Here is an 18821-nt window from a genome sequence, read left to right as displayed (position 1 = left end):
CTAACAATACTGTGAATTTGGCCTTTGTTCGGAGCCCCTGCCTTACCCGGAACGGCCAGCAGAGGGCGCCCTCAGCCGTCGGCCGCCCTCTCTCTGCGAGGCAGGTGGCCGACGAGTTGTGCTGCCACCTTTCTTCCAGTTTCGATAACACCTTCCTCAAACACGCTCTTTAAGGAATCGGGGTGGCGGGAGGAGGAGGTAGAGAGACCAGCTGGGCGCTCCAGAGAGAAAGGCGCCTGGTCCCTGGGCTGGTGCGGGGAGCAGGGGCTGCACGCGGGCAGCAGGGGGCCGCAGGTGCCCGGCGGCGGGGTGCGTGCGTGCGGCTGCGCTCCAGACCGGACGCCTCGCAGCACCTGCTGCTGCGGTGGAAGACGCCCTTCGCCCACCTGAGCCTCAGCCGGCTCCCGTGCGAGGCCGCGAGAACGACACGCGCCCTGCCAGTTCCGCAGGGTTTGCCGGCTCCGATGAGACCCCGGGGGCGAAAGCGGTCTGAGGGGGTGAAGCCCGTGTGAGTTTGGGCCACTGATGTCACCATGGAGGGCGGCCCTGCAGGGCGGATGAGGGACACAGCCGAGGGCTCCCCCTGCTCCAGGCGACGTTTTCTTTGTTCGTTCCTCATTTTTCCCATCTTCCTTTCGCTCGGGTAGTCTCTTACACACTTGTTGACAGAACTGGGAACACGGCTCTAGTCTCTGGGGAACAGCCTCAGGCCCCGCCGTCCTCCTATGGGGGACCTCCGCCAGCCAAGCCACCATCCCCGTGGGATCCGAAACAGCTGGTTCAGCAGCCTGCCCGTTACTGGCTCACTCGGGTTCCCCAGCGTGACCGTACACGGCGCTCACCTCAAAATAAGTGTTTACATTCAGAGTCCGCATCATACACTGATCATTCACAACTGTCTGAAGGTCCGACTTCGCATGTACCCCCTCGTCTCCTAACTTGTCACGTCGTGTGTGCCTGAAACACATGGCACTATCAAAGTGTTGCCAGGAGAAGCGTCCTGTGTCAGAGACAAAGACGCAGGCTCCCCCTGCCAGTGCATGGAGCTGTCACCGGGAAGGGCACAGTCTCGCTATGCCCCCCTGCCCCTTCTCATGCAAATGTCACCGTGTGACTTCCCCTGACCCGTGGCACGCAAGCAAAAGAGATGTGTTACTTGAGGGTGTGAAGAGGGTGTGCCCTCAACATCGTCTCTTTCCCCTTCACTCTGGCGAATGAAGAAAACCACAGGCCGGAGACTGTGGCAGAGCCACAAGATGGAAGGAACCTGGGTCCCCAAATCACAGCGTGGAGGAGAGTCTCCCGTGGACCAGGAACGCCCACAAAGGACTGTTACGTGAGTGAAGAATAAATTTCAACCGTTAGAGCTTTTATGCTTTTGGGGGGTCTGTTTGTTCCAGTAGCTAATGCTACACCTGATATTACAACTATCTTTCCTCTTTTTCTGGATAAACAAGGTCACTTCTAGGTGACCCTTAACCCTCTGAGGTGCTCTCACCATGCGCCTCCTCTCCAGGAACTTTCTAGGCCCTTCCAAGAACTGTCCAGAAGGGAGTTTCTCTTAACATTTTATCAAGATCTCCTAGGAATATCTTGAGGCTTTACTGGGAAATATCCAAAGTTGAAGTCACATCTTCATCTTCTTCTGAAGTGCCGGCATCCTCGGGAAGAGCAAGATGCCGCCAGCAGTGGCATGTCACCTCCCATTTGGTCCTCCCTCCTCCCCTGCCCCGGTCTAGGGTTGCTCTGTCCCATGTCTGAGGATGTCCACCACGAAACAGCGATTCTTTCCCGTGCTTCAGCGCACCACCGGGGGGGCCAGTGTCGGGAGCCTAAACTCCAAGGCTGCCTGTTGTCACTGTCTCAATTAGCTATCGCCATAAAAAACACCACATAACCAGCCACGCTGGAACTCAGCAGCTTAAAACAACAACGATCTCTTCTCATTTCACGGGATGGCTGCGTAGCCCACGTCTCGCTCTGGAGCCCAGGCTGGGGCGCAGTGACTCCATGGGCACGTTTTCCTCATGGCTCCCACAGGAGCAGATGGAAACATGCGAGACCTTTTATGATCTGTGCTCACGCGGAGTCACTTCTGCCCACATTTCATGGGCCGAAGCACGTCCATGGCCCGGCGGAGCGAAGGGGAATTGAAGCACACGGCACACGTGGGCCCTGGGCAAGGCCTGCGCTCACAGCGGGTCACCACCGCGGGACGCGAGGGCTCAGGACCAGCAATTCAGTCCCCCACAGCCCGAGCAATGGAGAGTAGGGGGCCAGGAGCTGGGCTGACCCGTGGGCATGGAGCCTCTGCCTAAAGTCAGAAATGGATACCCACCAGAGGATACTCCTGTTCGCCACGACTAGTCCGTGGGATGTGGCCTTTTTAAAACCCCTGTGGCTTGTCTACTGCAGTAACTCAAGGGGAGGAAAGGAGTCAGACCTTGAGCACCATTAAAGATTGTGTGTCCAGCACAATCCTTATGTGTTCTGCTTGTGTGTTAACCACCCACCAGCAGAAATCCATCCCACTGGATGCCAAAGCCACGTGCAGCCTGACGGATAGCTTCAGTTCCGCCATCCCCCACCCCGCCCCCAGACCGAGAATGGAGCTCACCGAGAACGGCACCCCAGTTGGCAGGGCCGAGGGGAGGCCGGGGCAGCGTCTGATCGGCCCACGGGTGTCTACAGAGCACAGTGCCCGCTCCAGCGCCCTGTCCTCATTAGTAGGTCTCGTTGGCAATGACGGACGTATGCAAAGGTGGCCCCCGCGGACATAACCGAGGTCGTGGGGCTGTGGGTTCAAAGCCAAGGGCTCAGGCGGGTTGCCATTGTCTGGACGCTTCCCGAGGGAAAGCTAAGCAAAGCTTCATGAGAACATCAGGGCTCTGGGACTATGACCCCACCATGACATCCCTCTGCGGTTCCCTCACAGCTCGCCTGAATACTTTCTGTGAGAAGGTGAGTTGCCAAAAACATCCCTCTATCCTTCCTGACACCCCCTCACTTTCCATCTCAGTCAACCATGTCCTCGGAAGAGCCGAGATGGGAATGTCAGTCAAGGAGCGAAGACGTCAGCCCGGCTCTAAAGCGTGGACTCTACACGCCGGAAGACCTGGTCGTGAAGACAAAACATTCCCACGCCTCCTGTCTCCCACGGTCAGTAACCTTCTCCATCCATCGATTAGACTTTCTCTGGTCTCAGGCCGTCTGCCACAGCTCGCTTCAAAGACGCGTTTGTCGTTCTGTATTTTACTCATCAGATGGCCACAAAAACCTGCTCAGAGATCTTTCCCACTGGCACCGAGGTCTGGCAGGAACCCTTGTCCTCTCCTCTTAGCAAATCCCCACTGGGGACGCCTCGCTGTTCTGGGCTGCAACCCCCACCCCTTTCACTGCACCCAGTGGAGTGCAGGATCCCTTCCCTATTTCCATGGGCTTGATCTCTAGCTCAATAACCACAAATAAAGTCTTCCTTTCCACTTCGACAAGCGTCAGAATAATTTTTTCTTTAATGCATTCCCAACAAAAACCCAAACCCAGAGTCTTGCTCTGGTGGATGAAGGGCTTCCCCGCCGGCTTCCGTTTGCTGTCCTCAGGGGCAGGCAGACACCCGCTTTGATCACTTAAGAGTCCTCCGGGTCGCCTACTTCGGCCGCGAGATTCCATGCTTGGCATTCAACAGGCGACGGCCCACAAACCAGGAAGTGCCTCTCCGTGCGCATTACAAACCAAGTTGTGCACACGCGCCGCCGGAATACCTGCGGGGTCGTCCCGGAGATCACGCGCACACACACGCACGCACACACGCCGCGCGCACACACACGGGCGCGCGCACACACACGCACACGCGCGCGCCCCACCCCCGCAGCCCCTGCGGGTCTGCTCCGCGTGACGCGTTCCCTGAAGCAGGCGAGGGTGCCCTGGGCGCCAACACGGGCGAGTGCACAGACAGGGGCGCGCGCAACCAGGTCACGCTCGGGCACAACACAGCCCCGGCTCTTCCTGCCGCCGCCACCGGAGGTCGCGCACGGCCCACGGCGGCCGAGTGGCCCGCGGAGCTCGCTGCCCGGCCGCGAGCGAGGCGGGAGGAGCAGGCCCGCGCTCGGCCGGCGGGGACGCGCCGAGCGGCCGGAAGCCGCGGGAGGAGGGTGGGCGCGGGCGCGGGCGCGGGCGCGTCCCCCGGCGCCGGGCCTGGTGACATCACCGCGCTCCGCCCCTCGCCTCCCAACACCCTCAGCTCGCGGCCGGACCCTCCCTCTCCCACCACGTGTCCTCGCGCTCCCTCCCGAGGGGCCGCGCGCCCGGGCAGGCGGAGGGACGACGGGGATGGCGCTGTGACAGCCGGGCCGGAGCCCTCGGCGTCTGCCCGCGCCCCGGCGGTCGGCCCGGCGGTGAGTGCGCGCGGGCGGCGGAGAGCGCGCGGGGCCGGGCGCGGGCGGGGCGGGGACCCTCCCGGGGCCGGGGCCGGGGCCGCGCGGCGGGGCGGGGGCCGAGGCTGCAGCCGCACCGCCGCCTTTGTTGCGGCCGGCGGGCGGCGCCGGCGCTCGGCAGGTGCGCGGGGCCGGGCCGGGCCGGGCCGGGCCGGGCCGGGCCGGGCCGGGCCGCGCCGCGCCGCGCGGGGGGAAGGAAATGGGACAAGATGGCTGGAGCGACCCGAGCGTTCCGGGGACGCGGGCGGCGGGCGGCGGGCGGAGGCCTGGCTGCGGGCACCTCGCCCTCCGCTCCCCACGCCATGCCCGGGAGCCCGCGGGGAGGCCGCGGCCAAGTCGGGGCCCGGTCCCCACGGATCTGAAGCCTGTCCCGCGCGCCCCGGACCCCTCCCTGCCGCGTTCGCCGCAGAAGCCGACTTCGAACTCGGGAGCGATCTTCTCTGGCAGCGCGCGGGAGGATGCGGCTCCCAAGATGCACCTACCGCACACCTGGGCACCGCCTGCCCTCGAGGGCGGGGGCGCGGCCCTTTGTACTGGCCTCCGAGCACGGCACGGGGGCACTTGCACCCAGCGGCAGCGTGGCTGGGCCCAGGGCCGGGCGCCACCAGCTTCTGCACCTTTGTGGGTATCCAGGCGCCACCCCTATGTGTCACCAACTCCAGAATGACTATTTGTCGAACAGGCTCAGGGACAGAACCTTTGAATCTGGAAATCCGGGTGACGGGGGCTTCTCGGCTCCCCAAGCTCCTGAGGCTCATCTGGCCTGTGGGAACAACCCAGCCCAGCAAGTGCCCTGTCTGTGTCCACACACCGGTGCTGATAGGAAGCCAGCACCCCCGCGCCCCCGCCCCCCGCCTCGCAGTGTTGGGGTGGCTTTAGCTGTGCGAGGTCTGCCTTTCCTACACTCTTCTGGAATGTTTACCCCCCACCTTCTGACCTTGGGTGTCCACAGAACCAGTCTGCTCTCTCCTCCACAGGTAGCTTTCTAAATACTCGAAGGCAGCCATGTAACGCTGTCTGCCTGCCACCCCTCTTTTTAGCACAATTAAATGCATCCGAGACCAGCTCCCAGGTGCTTTCCCCGAAGACCCTCCCCCACTCCCACCCCAGGCCCTCCTCTGCACCCCTCTCCTCTCCAGCCAGCTGTGCTTGGGGCCAAGGAGGTCCGTGCAGGCCGGCCTGGGACTCCGCGTTGAAGAGATCACACGAGAACCGGCTTTTTCTGAACCGAATCTTGCTTGCAGACATGGAGTCCACAGGCTGCCCCCTGAATTTGACCCTGAAAGTGGAGGAACAGGAAGAGGAGATTCAGAGCCGGGCACTGGAGAGTGGCCCCACGGACACGCAGAAAGTCCGGATCTGCGCAGAGGGCGGATGGGTGAGTAAGTGAGCAGGAGTGGGGGCCACACCTGGCGGGAGGGCCCGGCCTGGGGGGCCAGGCTGTGATAGGCCTCCTCCCAGGCAGACAGGAAGTAAAAATAGCCCGGCCAAGGCCTGGGTTTGCATTCCTGAGAAAAGTGTGCTGTGAGCCAGGGAGGCGCTGGTTACCTGGTTACCTGGCTACCTGAGCAGTCCCGGCAGCCCCTGCAGCTTGCCGTGGGCAGGATGGGGAGGCCAAGGGGCCACAGCCCGGTCTCCCCCGCACCCCAGGTCCCCTGCACGCTGCTCAGTGCCAGGCACGTTGTTGACACCACCTGTATGCTTGCTGACCTGTGTTAAAGAAAAAAATGACTCTGACGTGGTGATAAGGACTCTGTTGAGGACTGTTGTCAAGACTGTCACAGTAGGGAACAGAGAGATTGGGCCACACACGAATCCAGTAAAGACAAGTGGGGATTCTTAGCCAGGAGGCGGAGAGGAGGGACCAGTGGATGGACGAGCACCTAGAGGAGACGGTGGGGTCCGGGGACTTACTGAAGGCCGGCCGGCCGGGGCGGTCAGGGGTCCCAGGCGTGGGGTTCTCCCTGACTTACCAGCACTCTTGCTGAAACTGGGCCGATCGGGCCGGGGACAGGGGCGGAGCCCAGAGGGAGGCTCAGAGGAGCCTGACTCAGGTGTGAGCAGAGGGAGAGTCTGTCACCTGTGGCTGGTGGAAGGGGGAACCTCGTTAAACGGGCCTGAGGGGTGCTGGGCTGACGTGAGAGCTGCATCTCTAGCTCTGGACGGAGGGGTGGGGCTGGGAGGCAGCTGGGAATACGGAGCGTAGCCACACAGAATAGTGTGAGAGAATTGGGGTAAACTTGCAAAAAAGAGTCAATGCAACAGATATTTATAGCTGTAATTAGGTATAATTATTTGCAGTACTTACTGGACTCCACAATAATTGGGTATGAGTGGTAAACATTTTAAATAAGCAACAGATTGACATTTCTCTACTTAGTTTTCCTTTGCTTGTGAACGTTATCAGTCTACAGACTATACTTTGTTTCCGGCGAGAGATCAGTATTCACAGAGCCTTGATTCTCCCGGGTCATCCAGTCCAGCCCCGCGCCCACGTGAGGGAACTGGGGTGCAGAGAGCTTATCCACTTCGCCCCCGGGGTACGCATGTGCTCTGACGTTGGTTCTTAAAAAGCCTCCTGAGCTGGACTTGCTTGTGTGTTCTGCCGTGTGTCTGCTGTACCTCAATAAGAGCAAACACACCAGCAGGCTCTGGTTCACCGGCCCCGCTGTGGAGGCCACACTGCTCCGGTCTCTTCTGTGTTCTCCGCCCACCTGTCCAGCTGGGTGACTCAGGAGGGCAGGAGTCAGTCTTCTGTAGCTCGGAGCCCCGGGCTTGGAGGCTGACCTGGCCCAGCCAGAATGAGTGTGTAGGGACGGTGAGAAAGGTACAAGGTGAAGACCACGCTCCGCTGAGAAAGGACGAGGTGACAGGAGCTGGAGGAGGGGGTGGCCTTGGTGGCCTCCGGGCGCTCTGCCGTCCTCCCACAGTTAGTGAGCATCCCGTCTGGTGGAGCCGCTGGTCTCATGAGGAAGACAGAGAAGGGAGCGTAATTGCTAGTACAGTATTCGGGGTGCAGTGGGGGCGTGTTAGTTTGGGGGTGTCGCCTTCAGGCTGGACCACTCAATACCCGGACCTGGTATTGAGCGCTGGGCAGTTTTGCCCCTAGCTCCCTCCCCTCTGGGGGACATTTGGGCAAGTCCGGAGATATCTTTGATTCTCGTGACTTGGGGTCGGGGCTGGGGCATGGGACATCCTTCTGGCTTCTCCTGGGTAGAGGCCTGGGCTGCTGCTACATACCCCTGGTGCCCAAGACGGCCAGCATCCAAGAGTTCTCTGGCCCCGTGTCAGCCCAGGCTGGAAAACCCTGCTCCAGGGCAGGCTAGGGGAAGAGATGTGCGCTTTCGTCGTAGAGAGCTGAGTGAGCGTGATCGGTGACGGCGCTGGCGTGTGAGCGCCACGCTGTGCACGAGGACAGCGTTCCCTAGGGGGTTGGAGTAGACACACAGGTCCGAGTAGAGAAACGGAGACAAGGACTTTGCCCGAGCCCTAGTGGTGCGTGGACCCAGCCGGGAGGGCGGGACTTGTGTTCCGGGGGGCAGAGGGGCAGCTCCCGATGAGGGGAGGGGACAGGCCCTCTGAAGTGGCAGGACAGCCAGTCTCGCAGCCCGTTTTGTCGGCCAAGGGAGAGGGACTATAAATAGGTATGGCCTAGATCTGGAGCTTCCTCCGGAGAGGAGGGCCCGAGGGGTTGTCTGGAGCCTGGTCGTGGGAGCGGTGGGTGGAAGACTGCCACTGGCCATCCTTCCAGACCGCTCGAGTCTGAGGACAAGGCCTGGGGCCCGTCCGTCGGCTCCTCCTGGCACGTCACACCTGAGGGTTTGGGGCCACTCTTGCTCCAAAGTGCAGGCTCGGTTTTCTGACAGCTAAAACTTAATGATCATTTGAAACTATTTCAAGTGGAGCCAGGAAGGGAAATTCAGAGAGCATTGGCTTCAGTGTTTCATTCGAAACTGTGTTTAAGTGGTGACCGTCTGCAGGAAGCAAATCAGAGGCGCCAGGCCCTGCCGGCCGGGCTCTGTCCTCTGCTGGCGGAAGCTGCCGCCCGGAATTCAGGTGGTGCTAAGTCCAGATCGCAGCCTGGCCACTTACTGGCTGTGTGACCTCAGACCAGAAACGAGGCCTCTCAGAGCCCGTTCCCTCCTTGATCAAATGTGGTCATTGCTGGGGAAGTACACGGAGCATCCACGGGCGTTTCCTGCAGGTGCTGCCTCTGTGTGCGGTGCTCTCAGGGCAGGGAGGGGATAGTGCACTTGGGGAACAAGGAGGAGGGGCCGGTGTGTCTAAGGGACAGATGACCAGACACCAGAAGAAGCTGCAGGCTGGGCAGACGGCAACGTTCTAAGCTGATAAAAAACATCAAATAACCTTCTGGCCCCTACATTCAGCTTTGGGAGCAGTGACACCAAGTAACCGGCTGGAAATGAGTGGCCCAGTGACTTCTTAGCATTGAATAGGATGACCTTGGAGTGGGGTTTTTGGTGACTGAAAGACAAAACGTAGCGACAAGAAAAGCAAATGGTTGAATGAACAGGGGTAGGTTGGTTTGGTGGCTCGGCTGCCTTTGCTGCTGGGTACCCCCTGCCACCAGGGGAGCCGCATGGGCAAAGGGTGGCGGGCAGTCGGCCGTCCCTGGGGCTTGCTGCCAGGTCCAGGCAGGGGGCTTGCTCTGTACGTCCAGGCTCCTGCCAGCCCATCTCCTTCTCGTGCTCTTGTGCCCTGGGACAGGCCGCTGGCCCCCAGGCTGCTTTGGGTTCAGAATCCAGCACTGTTCAGAATCCCAGCAGTGCCGGGAGCACCGAGGTCCAGGCAGGTGGCGATCCCTCCCGTGGCACTTACAGGCCCAGCCCGCCCCGGCTCCACCCGACGGAGAGGGTCAGGCCCTCTGAGCGCCACGCTGGGGACGGTCCTCGGGGTGTCCCCTGGGTGTGGCCGCAGTCTGGCTCTGGCAGGACTGTCTCCTGGCCTGGGCATCGGTAGCTGGGGGGTTCTCGAGGTGCTGCTGCCTTGTCTGTGACCTGAGCGGGTGTGGGGGACCTGTGCGCGTGTCTTGTGCCGCTCGTGGCCGTGTAGGTGGACAGACCGTTCCCCCCCGCCAAGGCCCCGCCCCGTGAGGCGAAGGTGTGAGCTGGTCGGCCCGTGCCGCCCCGTTGAGAAGGGCCCGTCCTGCTGCAGGTGCCCGCCCTGTTTGACGAGGTGGCCATCTACTTTTCCGACGAGGAGTGGGATGTGCTGACAGAGCCGCAGCGGGCCCTCTACCGGGAGGTCATGAGGATGAACTACGACACCGTCCTGTCCCTGGGTGAGGCTTGTGCTCCTGCGGCTCCCGGCAGCCCCGAGCCCCGTCGTCGCCCCGTGCCCCTGATGCCCCTCCCTCCAGAGCATGTGCCCCGCACGTCTTCTGGGTTCGAGCTTGGCAGGGACGTGGACAGGGCGTCCTGGTCAGCAGCACACGGGGCTCTCAGAACCGCCCTCATTCACGCAGGCGTTTGCATCAAAACCGGGAAGAAGACTTAGCCTAGCGGACGTCACCGCGGGCCTGGGCCTGTCCCTCCCATGTTCCTTAGGATGGGGGCAGCCTCCTTGCCACTCTGTCCGCCTCGGAAGCTTGGGGACATACCCCCAAGGAATCCTTGCTCCCCGCCTGGCACTGATGGCCACACTATCAGTGTAAGCATCGGGAGGGATGCCCCAGTTTGCACGTGTGGGTGTGACAGTGGCCATTAGTGTCAAAGGCTCTATCCGCCCCCTGCCTGCTAACTGCCCCTGTCACCGGCGTCATCAGGGCTAGCCCTCGTTAGTGAGACCCGTGAGTTCCCTTGGACACCCTGTTTCCCATCACATTTCTTAAGCATCCTAGGCCCTTCCCCCATCTTTCCTACATCTCCCGGTAGAGAGAGCGAGGCTGCGGGGTAAGTGCTACCAAGGACTGATTTTGCGCGTGCTCCAGACGGTAACGCGGCTGCTACCTTTGTCACTTCCTGTGAACAGAATTCCCGTTCCCGAAGCCGGACGTGATCTCTCGGCTGGAAGGGGAGGGCGAGGCTCAGGACTGCGACGGGTGGCAGCTCCCAGGAGGAACCTTCCCAGGTAGGGCGATTAAACGGAGGTGGCGTCCGTCACGCGGGGCCCTCATGCACCGGGCTTCGAGTTCCAGGCTCAGTCTGGGGGGCGCCTGAGGGGGAGGCAGGGTTACGAGGCAGAAAGATAATGGGTGCTGGAGTTAAAAATCTTCCTGGTGTTTACCGAGGGGCCTCCTTCAGCTCCCTGAGCCTCCACGCCCTCCGGTCGGCCGTGGGCAAGAAGTCCCCACGTGCGACCCGCTGTGCAGATGAGGGAATGATGACCCACTGGCCGCGAGAAGTAGATGTGGTATTCCCGGGACCTGGCCCGTGGGGCAGGGTTGAGGACGTGCCATCCGTTATTAGAGATTCTGCCCTTGGCGAGCGTCCCATTGCGGTGTCCTTGGCCTTTGCATTGGAGGCATCGGGGCGTCAGGCAGACGCTGTTTTACCGACGGGCACGGTCGCCGCCCCTCCCCCTCTCTCGCAGAGACCGAAGACGCCGACGTGAAGCGCGCAGACTGGGCGGGCCCGACGCGCGCCGCCTCCCCGCGCCCCGCGTCGCCGCGCCCCGCGCCGCAGCCCCTGGGCGGCTTCGGCCTCCGCCTGCCCCGCGACATCGCCGAGCTGCCCGAGTGGAGCGAGGGGTACCCCTTCTACATGGCCATGGGCTTCCCGGGCTACGACCTCGCGGCCGACGACCTGGCCGCCAAGTTCCAGTTCAGCCGCGGGATGCGCCGCAGCTACGACGCGGGCTTCAAGCTGATGGTGGTGGAGTTCGCCGAGAGCACCAACAACTGCCAGGCGGCCAAGCAGTTCGGGGTGCTGGAGAAGAACGTCCGCGACTGGCGCAAGGTGAAGCCGCAGCTGCAGAACGCCCACGCCATGCGGCGCGCCTTCCGCGGGCCCAAGAACGGGCGCTTCGCCCTGGTGGACCAGCGCGTGGCCGAGTACGTGCGCTACATGCAGGCCAAGGGCGACCCCATCACCAGGGAGGCCATGCAGCTGAAGGCGCTGGAGATCGCGCAGGAGATGAACATCCCCGAGAAGGGCTTCAAGGCCAGCCTGGGCTGGTGCCGGAGGATGATGCGCAGGTACGACCTGTCCTTGAGGCACAAGGTCCCGGTGCCCCAGCAGCTGCCCGAGGACCTGACGGAGAAGCTGGTCACCTACCAGCGCAGCGTGCTGGCTCTGCGCCGGGCGCACGACTACCAGGTGGCCCAGATGGGGAACGCCGACGAGACGCCCATCTGCCTGGAGGTGCCGTCCAGGGTGACTGTGGACAACCAGGGGGAGAAGCCCGTGCTGGTCAAGACGCCCGGCCGGGAGAAGCTGAAGATCACGGCGATGCTCGGGGTGCTGGCCGACGGCCGCAAGCTGCCCCCCTACATCGTCCTGCGGGGCACGTACATCCCGCCCGGCAAGTTCCCCAGCGGCATGGAGATCCGCTGCCACCGATACGGCTGGATGACCGAGGACCTGATGCAGGACTGGCTGGAGGTGGTGTGGCGGCCGCGGGCGGGCGCGCTGCCCGAGCAGCGGGGCCTGCTGATCGTCAACGGCTTCCGCGGCCACGCCACCGACGCGGTGAAGAGCTCCATGGCCAGCATGGACACCGACATGGTGGTCATCCCTGGTGGCCTGACCTCGCAGCTGCAGGTGCTGGACGTGGTGGTGTACAAGCCGCTCAACGACAGCGTGCGGGCACAGTACTCCAGCTGGCTGCTGGCCGGCAACCTGGCGCTGAGCCCCACCGGCAACGCCAAGAAGCCGCCCCTCGGCCTCTTTCTGGAGTGGGTCATGGTCGCGTGGAACAGCATCTCCAGCGACTCCATCGTCCAGGGCTTCAAGAAGTGCCACATCTCCAGCGCCTTGGAAGACGAAGACGACGTCCTGTGGGAGATCGAGAGCGAGTTGCCAGGGGGAGGGGAGCCGCCCAAAGAGTGTGACGCCGAGAGCATGACCGAGAGCCACTGAAAGGACGGTAAGGGGACCGCCCGGCGTGACCCGTGTCCCCGGCTGCCTTTCGTCTTGCCAGTCTCCTCTTAGGGTCCCTGGGAGCCCGAGGCAGTGCCGTAGGTCACAGGCCACCGGCCCCGCCTTCCCGTGAAGCCTCCGTTGCTTGGCTTGCGGGGGCCTTCCGTGGTGGCCTGGACCCAGGGGCCCTTGTGTGTCACACACGCGGTGGACCGGGGTGAGCTGCCGGGACGCCGGGCCTGCGCCGGGGTGCCGAGATGACTGGGGTCTGAGGGAGCGCAGTGTGCCCAGTTAACAAAGTGGCGTCTGCTTTTCCTCGTAAGTCGGGCCGGCCACTTGGGCCGCCATGGGGACCGACCCACTCGGGGCAGCTGTGCTCACGTTCGCTGGCTTCGGGCCGTGTCTCCCGGGCCTCAGCTCTGCCCTGGGGCGCTCTGCAGTGGCCCACTGGGAAATGAAAGTAATAGCTTATGCTTGCTTTTCCCTAGGAATTTGAGTGTTTTAAAAAACATCATCTTACTCTCAAAATGACCTTCCCATGGAGTGAGTGAGTGTAATAATTTCTCGTAGTCCTCAGATATCTGGTTAAATTGAATCTTTGCATCAAAATAAGCGGTAATAATAAAACGGGGTGCCTGTCTAGGGCTGCAGTGGGCTGAGGACGGCCGGCTTGAATGTTCAGAGCTGAGTATACAAGAGGAACAGCTAAGTGGCAGTGGGGCGTTGGGGACTAAGACACAACTAGTGGAAGGAGCCCAGAGTCGCCCCCACATCCCACACCTTGAGAGAGCGGCCTCGTGCAGGATCCCCTTGGGGGAGACACACAGAAGGAACAAGCAATTCATTTTACCTTCTCGTTTCTCTGTCAATCGACTCGCCCGTCCAGACACTTTACTGTGAAGAGGTTCCTTTTGACAGAGGACCCAAAACTGTTTCCACTAAACTTCCTTGTACGGTGTAATTGGGCGTTTCCCTCCTTTTGCTTTTCTCCAAATGACGTGCTGATAGAAGCCCTCTGTCACCCCCGCCATGAGGTGCGACTTCAGGGCTGACATCCCCGCCGTAGTTGGGGGAGCCCTAGCATCACAGTGGAGCCCAGTTCTTGCTGTTACAATCAGAATCCCCCACATCGCTTCCCCCGCACGTTCTCTGCCCCGTCGGCCCCTCTTTCCTCCTCACCGTTCTGCCGCCTCCGGTGGGATCAGACCGACCGACAGCGAGTTCTAACCTTTTCTCATTTTACCTTTTGTCTTTCCTCCTCTCTGTCAGGTCCTGTTTTTGCGCATTTTTAATTTTCTAAGCCATGTGCTACCCAAAAGACTGGATCGAAAACTGCCGGGAGAGGAGAGGGAACCAGGCGGCCGGTGCTCGGGTGCCGCTGTGTGGCGGGGCCTGCCTTCGGTGCCGCGCACGCAGTCCCGCTCACCTGGACCGCGCCCTCTCCTGGGCTGAGCGAGCGATGGCGGTAGATAGGGACTCTCCGAGTGGCCGGGACAGTCGGGAGACTCCGGGCCGCTTCTCATCTCTTTGGAAACCCGAGTGATGGGACCACGATGCTCCTTCGGTCACACACACGCCATCTAAAATGCCGGGGCCGATTCACACTTGGTTCTCTCTGTTTTCCAGCGAATGGAACTGTTGGAAGCAGCCGGGGAGGACCCTCAGGAAGATTCCTCGACGTGTGGGTGCACAGGGAGCAGGGTGGGGGGCCGCCCACCCCGCCCCACGTCCACGACGTGTCAGAAACGCCTGGGACCCTTCATCTCGTCAGAGACGTGATTAGGGAAGAAACTGCTTCTGCCCCGTTTCTTGGAGACGTGACCCCATGTGTCCATCAGAAGAAACGTGTAAATATGATGGACAGAGGCATCTCCTGGGGAAGAGACCGCTCGTTCAGCACCAACAGGAGGCTCGTCACACATATGGGTGCCACCGCACTGGTGTCCCTTCTGTGGCGAGACCTCAAGTCATTGTTTTCTTCTGCCTTTAAAAATGCTTCCAAGAGTAGAGCCTGTCCCAGCGGGTGAAGACTGCAGAGCAGGCTTTGTAGAAACATGTCATTTACGTCTACCTGCTACTTACACATTTCCTCTTTTAGAAAAAATGAGATACTAATGATAACAGAATTCAGACACTGGCCTGGTGCCAGCAGATGGCTTTTCTCTAGACAGACTAGGTTAGTGGGGAAGAGGCAGGTGAAAATAAACTGCTGGCTGATTTATCTTCCCAGCCTGGTTGGCAGCTAGACTTCTGTCGGGTCTCATTCAATGGCCCTATTTTTCATGATGATGATTATTGTATTTAAGGCTAGGGCAGCAGTTAGCACACAAGCTCTTCTGTTTCTCAGGCTGCCTACAGGAGTCAGGGTCACTTATCTGCTGCCACATGGTACAGGGCTCACTGACTCCTCCCTCTGACACTTGTCTTGTTAGTATCTTTCAATATTTTTATCACAAGGGTGGTGTGGCGGCTTGGGCCTTCGGCCACAGCCATTTGTAGACTTCTGGTCTCCTGCCCTGCAGGAATAGGTGGGAGGAGGTCTGAGTTTTTACACTATAGTGATTTGCATTCCCACATAAGTCGAGTGTTATGAAAACATTCTCTCAAAGCTACGTTCACTACAGAAAACATGCCAGAGCCTCACAGACACGGCCACTGCTGGAAATGTCATTCCAATGTCAAATCTGGTAACAGGCTTCCACTTCCTTCTTGTAGACTCAGCTCATTTGTATGATCCTGTTCTCGGCATCTTGAAACACCTATTTCTACTCAGGTACTCATTTTCCTCTTAGTCATTCACCTTTCTCAGCTTTTTAAAACCAGTTTTCCTCCCAGGAGGGGAAATTTACTTCGTTTCTGGTTTCGGAATAACTTTCAATATTTGAATTGTTTCCCTACTTACAAACTGTACTGTATTCTTGGTCATCTCAAATGGCATCTAAACCCAGCTCCTTTGCATTCCAGAAGTTTCCATTCCTGACAATTCCACTTAATTTATCCTCTCTTCTCCTGGCTCCTGGCACCTTCTTCTTTATGTCCTGTTTTACTTGCTTTGGGAGCTCGAAGGATTTTATGAGACCGAATTCTGGGTTCCTGCCTGGGAGCCATAGTCACCGTGCAGAGAAGGTAGAAAACGGGCTAAACTCCTGATCATTCCACCGACACCTCGAGTCTCACCGTCCGCTGACAGATGATGCCTTACAGGCTGCATAGCACTGGAACTCAGAGCAACGGCTCCGCTGTCAGGGCCGTTCTGGGCTCTTCCTTCCACTGACTTCAGTATGACCTATGCCTAACAGAGCCCCGTCCAGCCGCCCCGCAGCATGGCCGTTACCCTAGAATTGCTCCAGCAGAGACAGAGCTGTACCCCCAGTAGATAGGAACTGATCCCAACAATAAACTTTCATAATAAAGACCATAGGCTATGGTGGTTTTACTATTTACCTGCTCGCGTGAGGAGGTCACGTTTCATTATCGTTGACACTTTACTCTCCATCTACCGATATAGTACACCCTTGAATCAAAAAGTGTTCATGGGATGGCCATGTGTGTAATGGTGTTTTTGACGACGGAGAAGAAAAATGGTGTGTGTGGTTTTAAACGGGCTTTGGTGGGGGGCGAGAGGCTGGCATAAATTGCTTTTTCTTCAGTCAGTCACCTTTTGGATGCTGTCAGGGATGGTCCGTTACTGAAATCCATAGAGGGCGTATTCATCTTAAATGAGTGAAAACACGCTAGCACGTTGGTGAACAGAAAACTTAGTATCCCCGTTTTCATAAATTTCTTTAAACATGGAAGCGTGATGAACCCATGTGCCCTTTCACGGTGTGCTTTTAGTAAAATTATCCCTGACAATTCACCATGCCCACAGATTCAATTAAATAAGTACTAGAGACAATCTGGACATTCCCCCTTTTAAGCCATCGGATCAAACATGAACCCAGGGGGCCGAAGCTAGAACCCGCCTTCGGTGGGACAGAGGTGTCAGGCCTCTTTCGGGGGCTCCTGAAAACCCCCCGAGAATCTCCCTACCTGCCTGCCCGTCCTTAGAGTGTGGGCCCGAAACATGAGGCCAGGGGAGTCTGCTGATGTCCTGTGGTCCATCCTGAGCAGGCGGCTGCAGGAGCCAAGGCCAATCCTAGAAAGCCGGGAGGAGTTTGTTTGGACCCGGACAGAACTTGCCCTTGTGAGGGCAGCAGGACCCGGCCAGGGCCCCCAGCTGCCTCTGCGTCAGCGGAACGCACAGAATTCAACGTACACAGTGTTAGTGCCCCCCCAAAAACCACTGCATTGGGGGAGATACTGCTTCAAACCCTTCCAGACTCACATCTCGAGTATTACCGCATCTGCAGCTCTGCCGGGCCTGTGCCAGCAACCGAAACTAAGCTGTTTGTTTTCTCTTTTTAAGTCTTAACCTACATGTCACAAAAGGAAGAGATGACATGCCTTATTTGAATCTTTCTCATCTAGTACATTCTTTTGAGACATCTCTGCTAAGGTCTCATGGCGTATATGGCTTTCCACTGTAGAAGGCGGCATTCCTTATCTGTTTAATAAAGTTTTCCCCCAAAAGGTTTATTTGTCACATTTGAAGTACAAAATCAAATACACAGATCCAGATACCGAACCATTTGTACAGCTTTATACATGTTATTCAAGCTACAGAAGACCACGCTAGCACGGTGACCCTGGAATAACGCGGGTTCGAGTTGGTGGGTCCACTTCTACGTGGACTTTTCTATGCGGCACCGGTCTTGGCTGGCGGTCAGGAGTCCGAGGCCACGCAGGGCCAGCTGCATGCCTCGTTCTACACCACGTGACAGGGGACTCGGGCATCCATGGGGTTTGTATCAGTGGGAGCTCCTGGAGCCAATCCCCTGCAGATGAGGAGTCAAGTTATACACGGTTGGACCTCGCCTGGGGTCGACACCCCTAACCCATGCGCTGTTCAAGGGTCAACTGCAAACCCACCAGCACTCTCTTAAGTGAAAAGTAACATTATCTCTAAAGAAACAAACTTGGTTCTTAGTGACACTGCCAAACGTAAATCGTTTTCACTTTATCATTTGAAAGGGGAGAAACATATTTCATAGGAATCAGCAATTACCAAATATAAATGCAACACGTTCACATGGACTTCTTAAAACATTCTACAAGAATAATTAACAGATGAACCTGGGGATCAAAGTCTTTGGGCACATTCACTCTATGACAGAAACGAGTTACGAGAAGACATTTTATAAGGTTATTAATTACATTCCAAGAATTTTGTTTCGATATTTTTTAATGCAAAGAAAAGGACTTTAATAGCACAGTGTTTCTAAGTCATGTTTTCTGTGAAACTGTAATGGATTTTTAGGGAGATACCTAAATCTGTTCAAAATTAAACAGGTCATTGAAGGAGGTATCTGATTTTTAACACTGAGGGTTGCTTCAACCAAAATGTAAGGACACAGTTCTTCAGGAGAAAGGCAGAAACTGAGACTTGCCGGATACAGAACATAGGACGTCGCTAAACCCACGGATGTCCTGTGACCATGGGGACGAAGTTCTTAGAGCTTCTGTGTTCTGGGACGTCACTTGCCTCACGTGCAGACCACAGGACACCGACCCTCAGGGGCCCGAACGTCTCCGCCCCAGGCGGTTCTGTCAGGGCCGTTCTGCTCCCCGAAGCGGGAACACACGTGTGCGATGGGGACATGGGTCACCGTCCGAACCCGAGTGCATCGGTGGCTTCACAGCAGCGACATCCAAGCGTTCGACGTCGCATTTCCACAGGAAGGGTTCTGTTTATACCAGTCACCTCGGTGTTCCCCAAACAGCCTACTCTCAGTGGCTAACCTGCCGGGGGCCGCACACCCAGAGCCCGGCTCAGCAGAGCAGGAGCCCCTCCTTGGCTGCCAGGCGCTGGCGGTGGACCTTGTCCTGCTGCAGCTCCTCGTGGTTCGGATGCCAGAGCTTCATGATGACCCTTTCGATGTTGAGCGCGTACACGGTGTGCGTGGGGATGACCTCCCTGTGCACCTGCGGTGAGAACGTGAGCACGCCTCGTGACGCCTCAGGACACGTTTGCAATACGCAGAAGGTCAACGAAACACGGGAAAGACACACAGACCTAGAAACTAAACCAGGGCACACCGAACCCCAGAGCAGCTAACGAGAAAACCGGAAACGACGAGGTTCTGAAACAGGAACGAGAAAGCGAGGAGCTTCCTTTCCTTTCCCTTCTTTCTGGGGGGATGGGGGAGGTAGGGGCACACATCAGAAGGTCTCCTGGGCCGGGTCTGGAAAACGAGGCTAGGACGACCGGCCTCAAGAGCCAGCGATGAGCTGGAACGCGAAGAGCGGG

The 18821-nt window shown here is 58.7% G+C and overlaps 1 protein-coding gene across 5 annotated transcripts; it reads left to right on the top strand.

Moving 5' to 3' along the window:
* The first annotated feature begins 4224 nt into the window (after nt 1–4224).
* Nucleotides 4225–15892, top strand: POGK (pogo transposable element derived with KRAB domain). Of its 5 annotated transcripts, none has more exons than XM_039881558.1 (6): nt 4225–4394; nt 5678–5811; nt 9609–9735; nt 10425–10523; nt 10986–12479; nt 13742–15892. In XM_039881558.1, exons 2-5 carry the CDS (start codon nt 5680–5682, stop codon nt 12470–12472), a joined length of 1845 nt encoding a protein of 614 aa, XP_039737492.1. In that variant the 5' UTR covers nt 4225–4394; nt 5678–5679; the 3' UTR covers nt 12473–12479; nt 13742–15892. The 5 variants fall into 5 exon arrangements, with proteins under 5 accessions (XP_039737492.1, XP_039737491.1, XP_039737493.1 ...); XM_039881557.1 differs by having other exon boundaries at nt 4226–4394; nt 14099–15892; XM_039881559.1 differs by lacking the exon at nt 4225–4394 and adding an exon at nt 4687–5410 and having other exon boundaries at nt 14099–15892.
* Nucleotides 15893–18821: the final 2929 nt, after the last annotated feature.

The sequence above is a fragment of the Pteropus medius genome, unplaced genomic scaffold, assembly GCF_902729225.1.
Source record: "Pteropus medius unplaced genomic scaffold, Ma_sr-lr_union100, whole genome shotgun sequence".
Taxonomy (NCBI): Eukaryota; Metazoa; Chordata; class Mammalia; order Chiroptera; family Pteropodidae; genus Pteropus; species Pteropus medius.
Note: the sequence above shows the minus strand (reverse complement) of the source record. Positions and strands in the feature narration are given on the sequence as shown.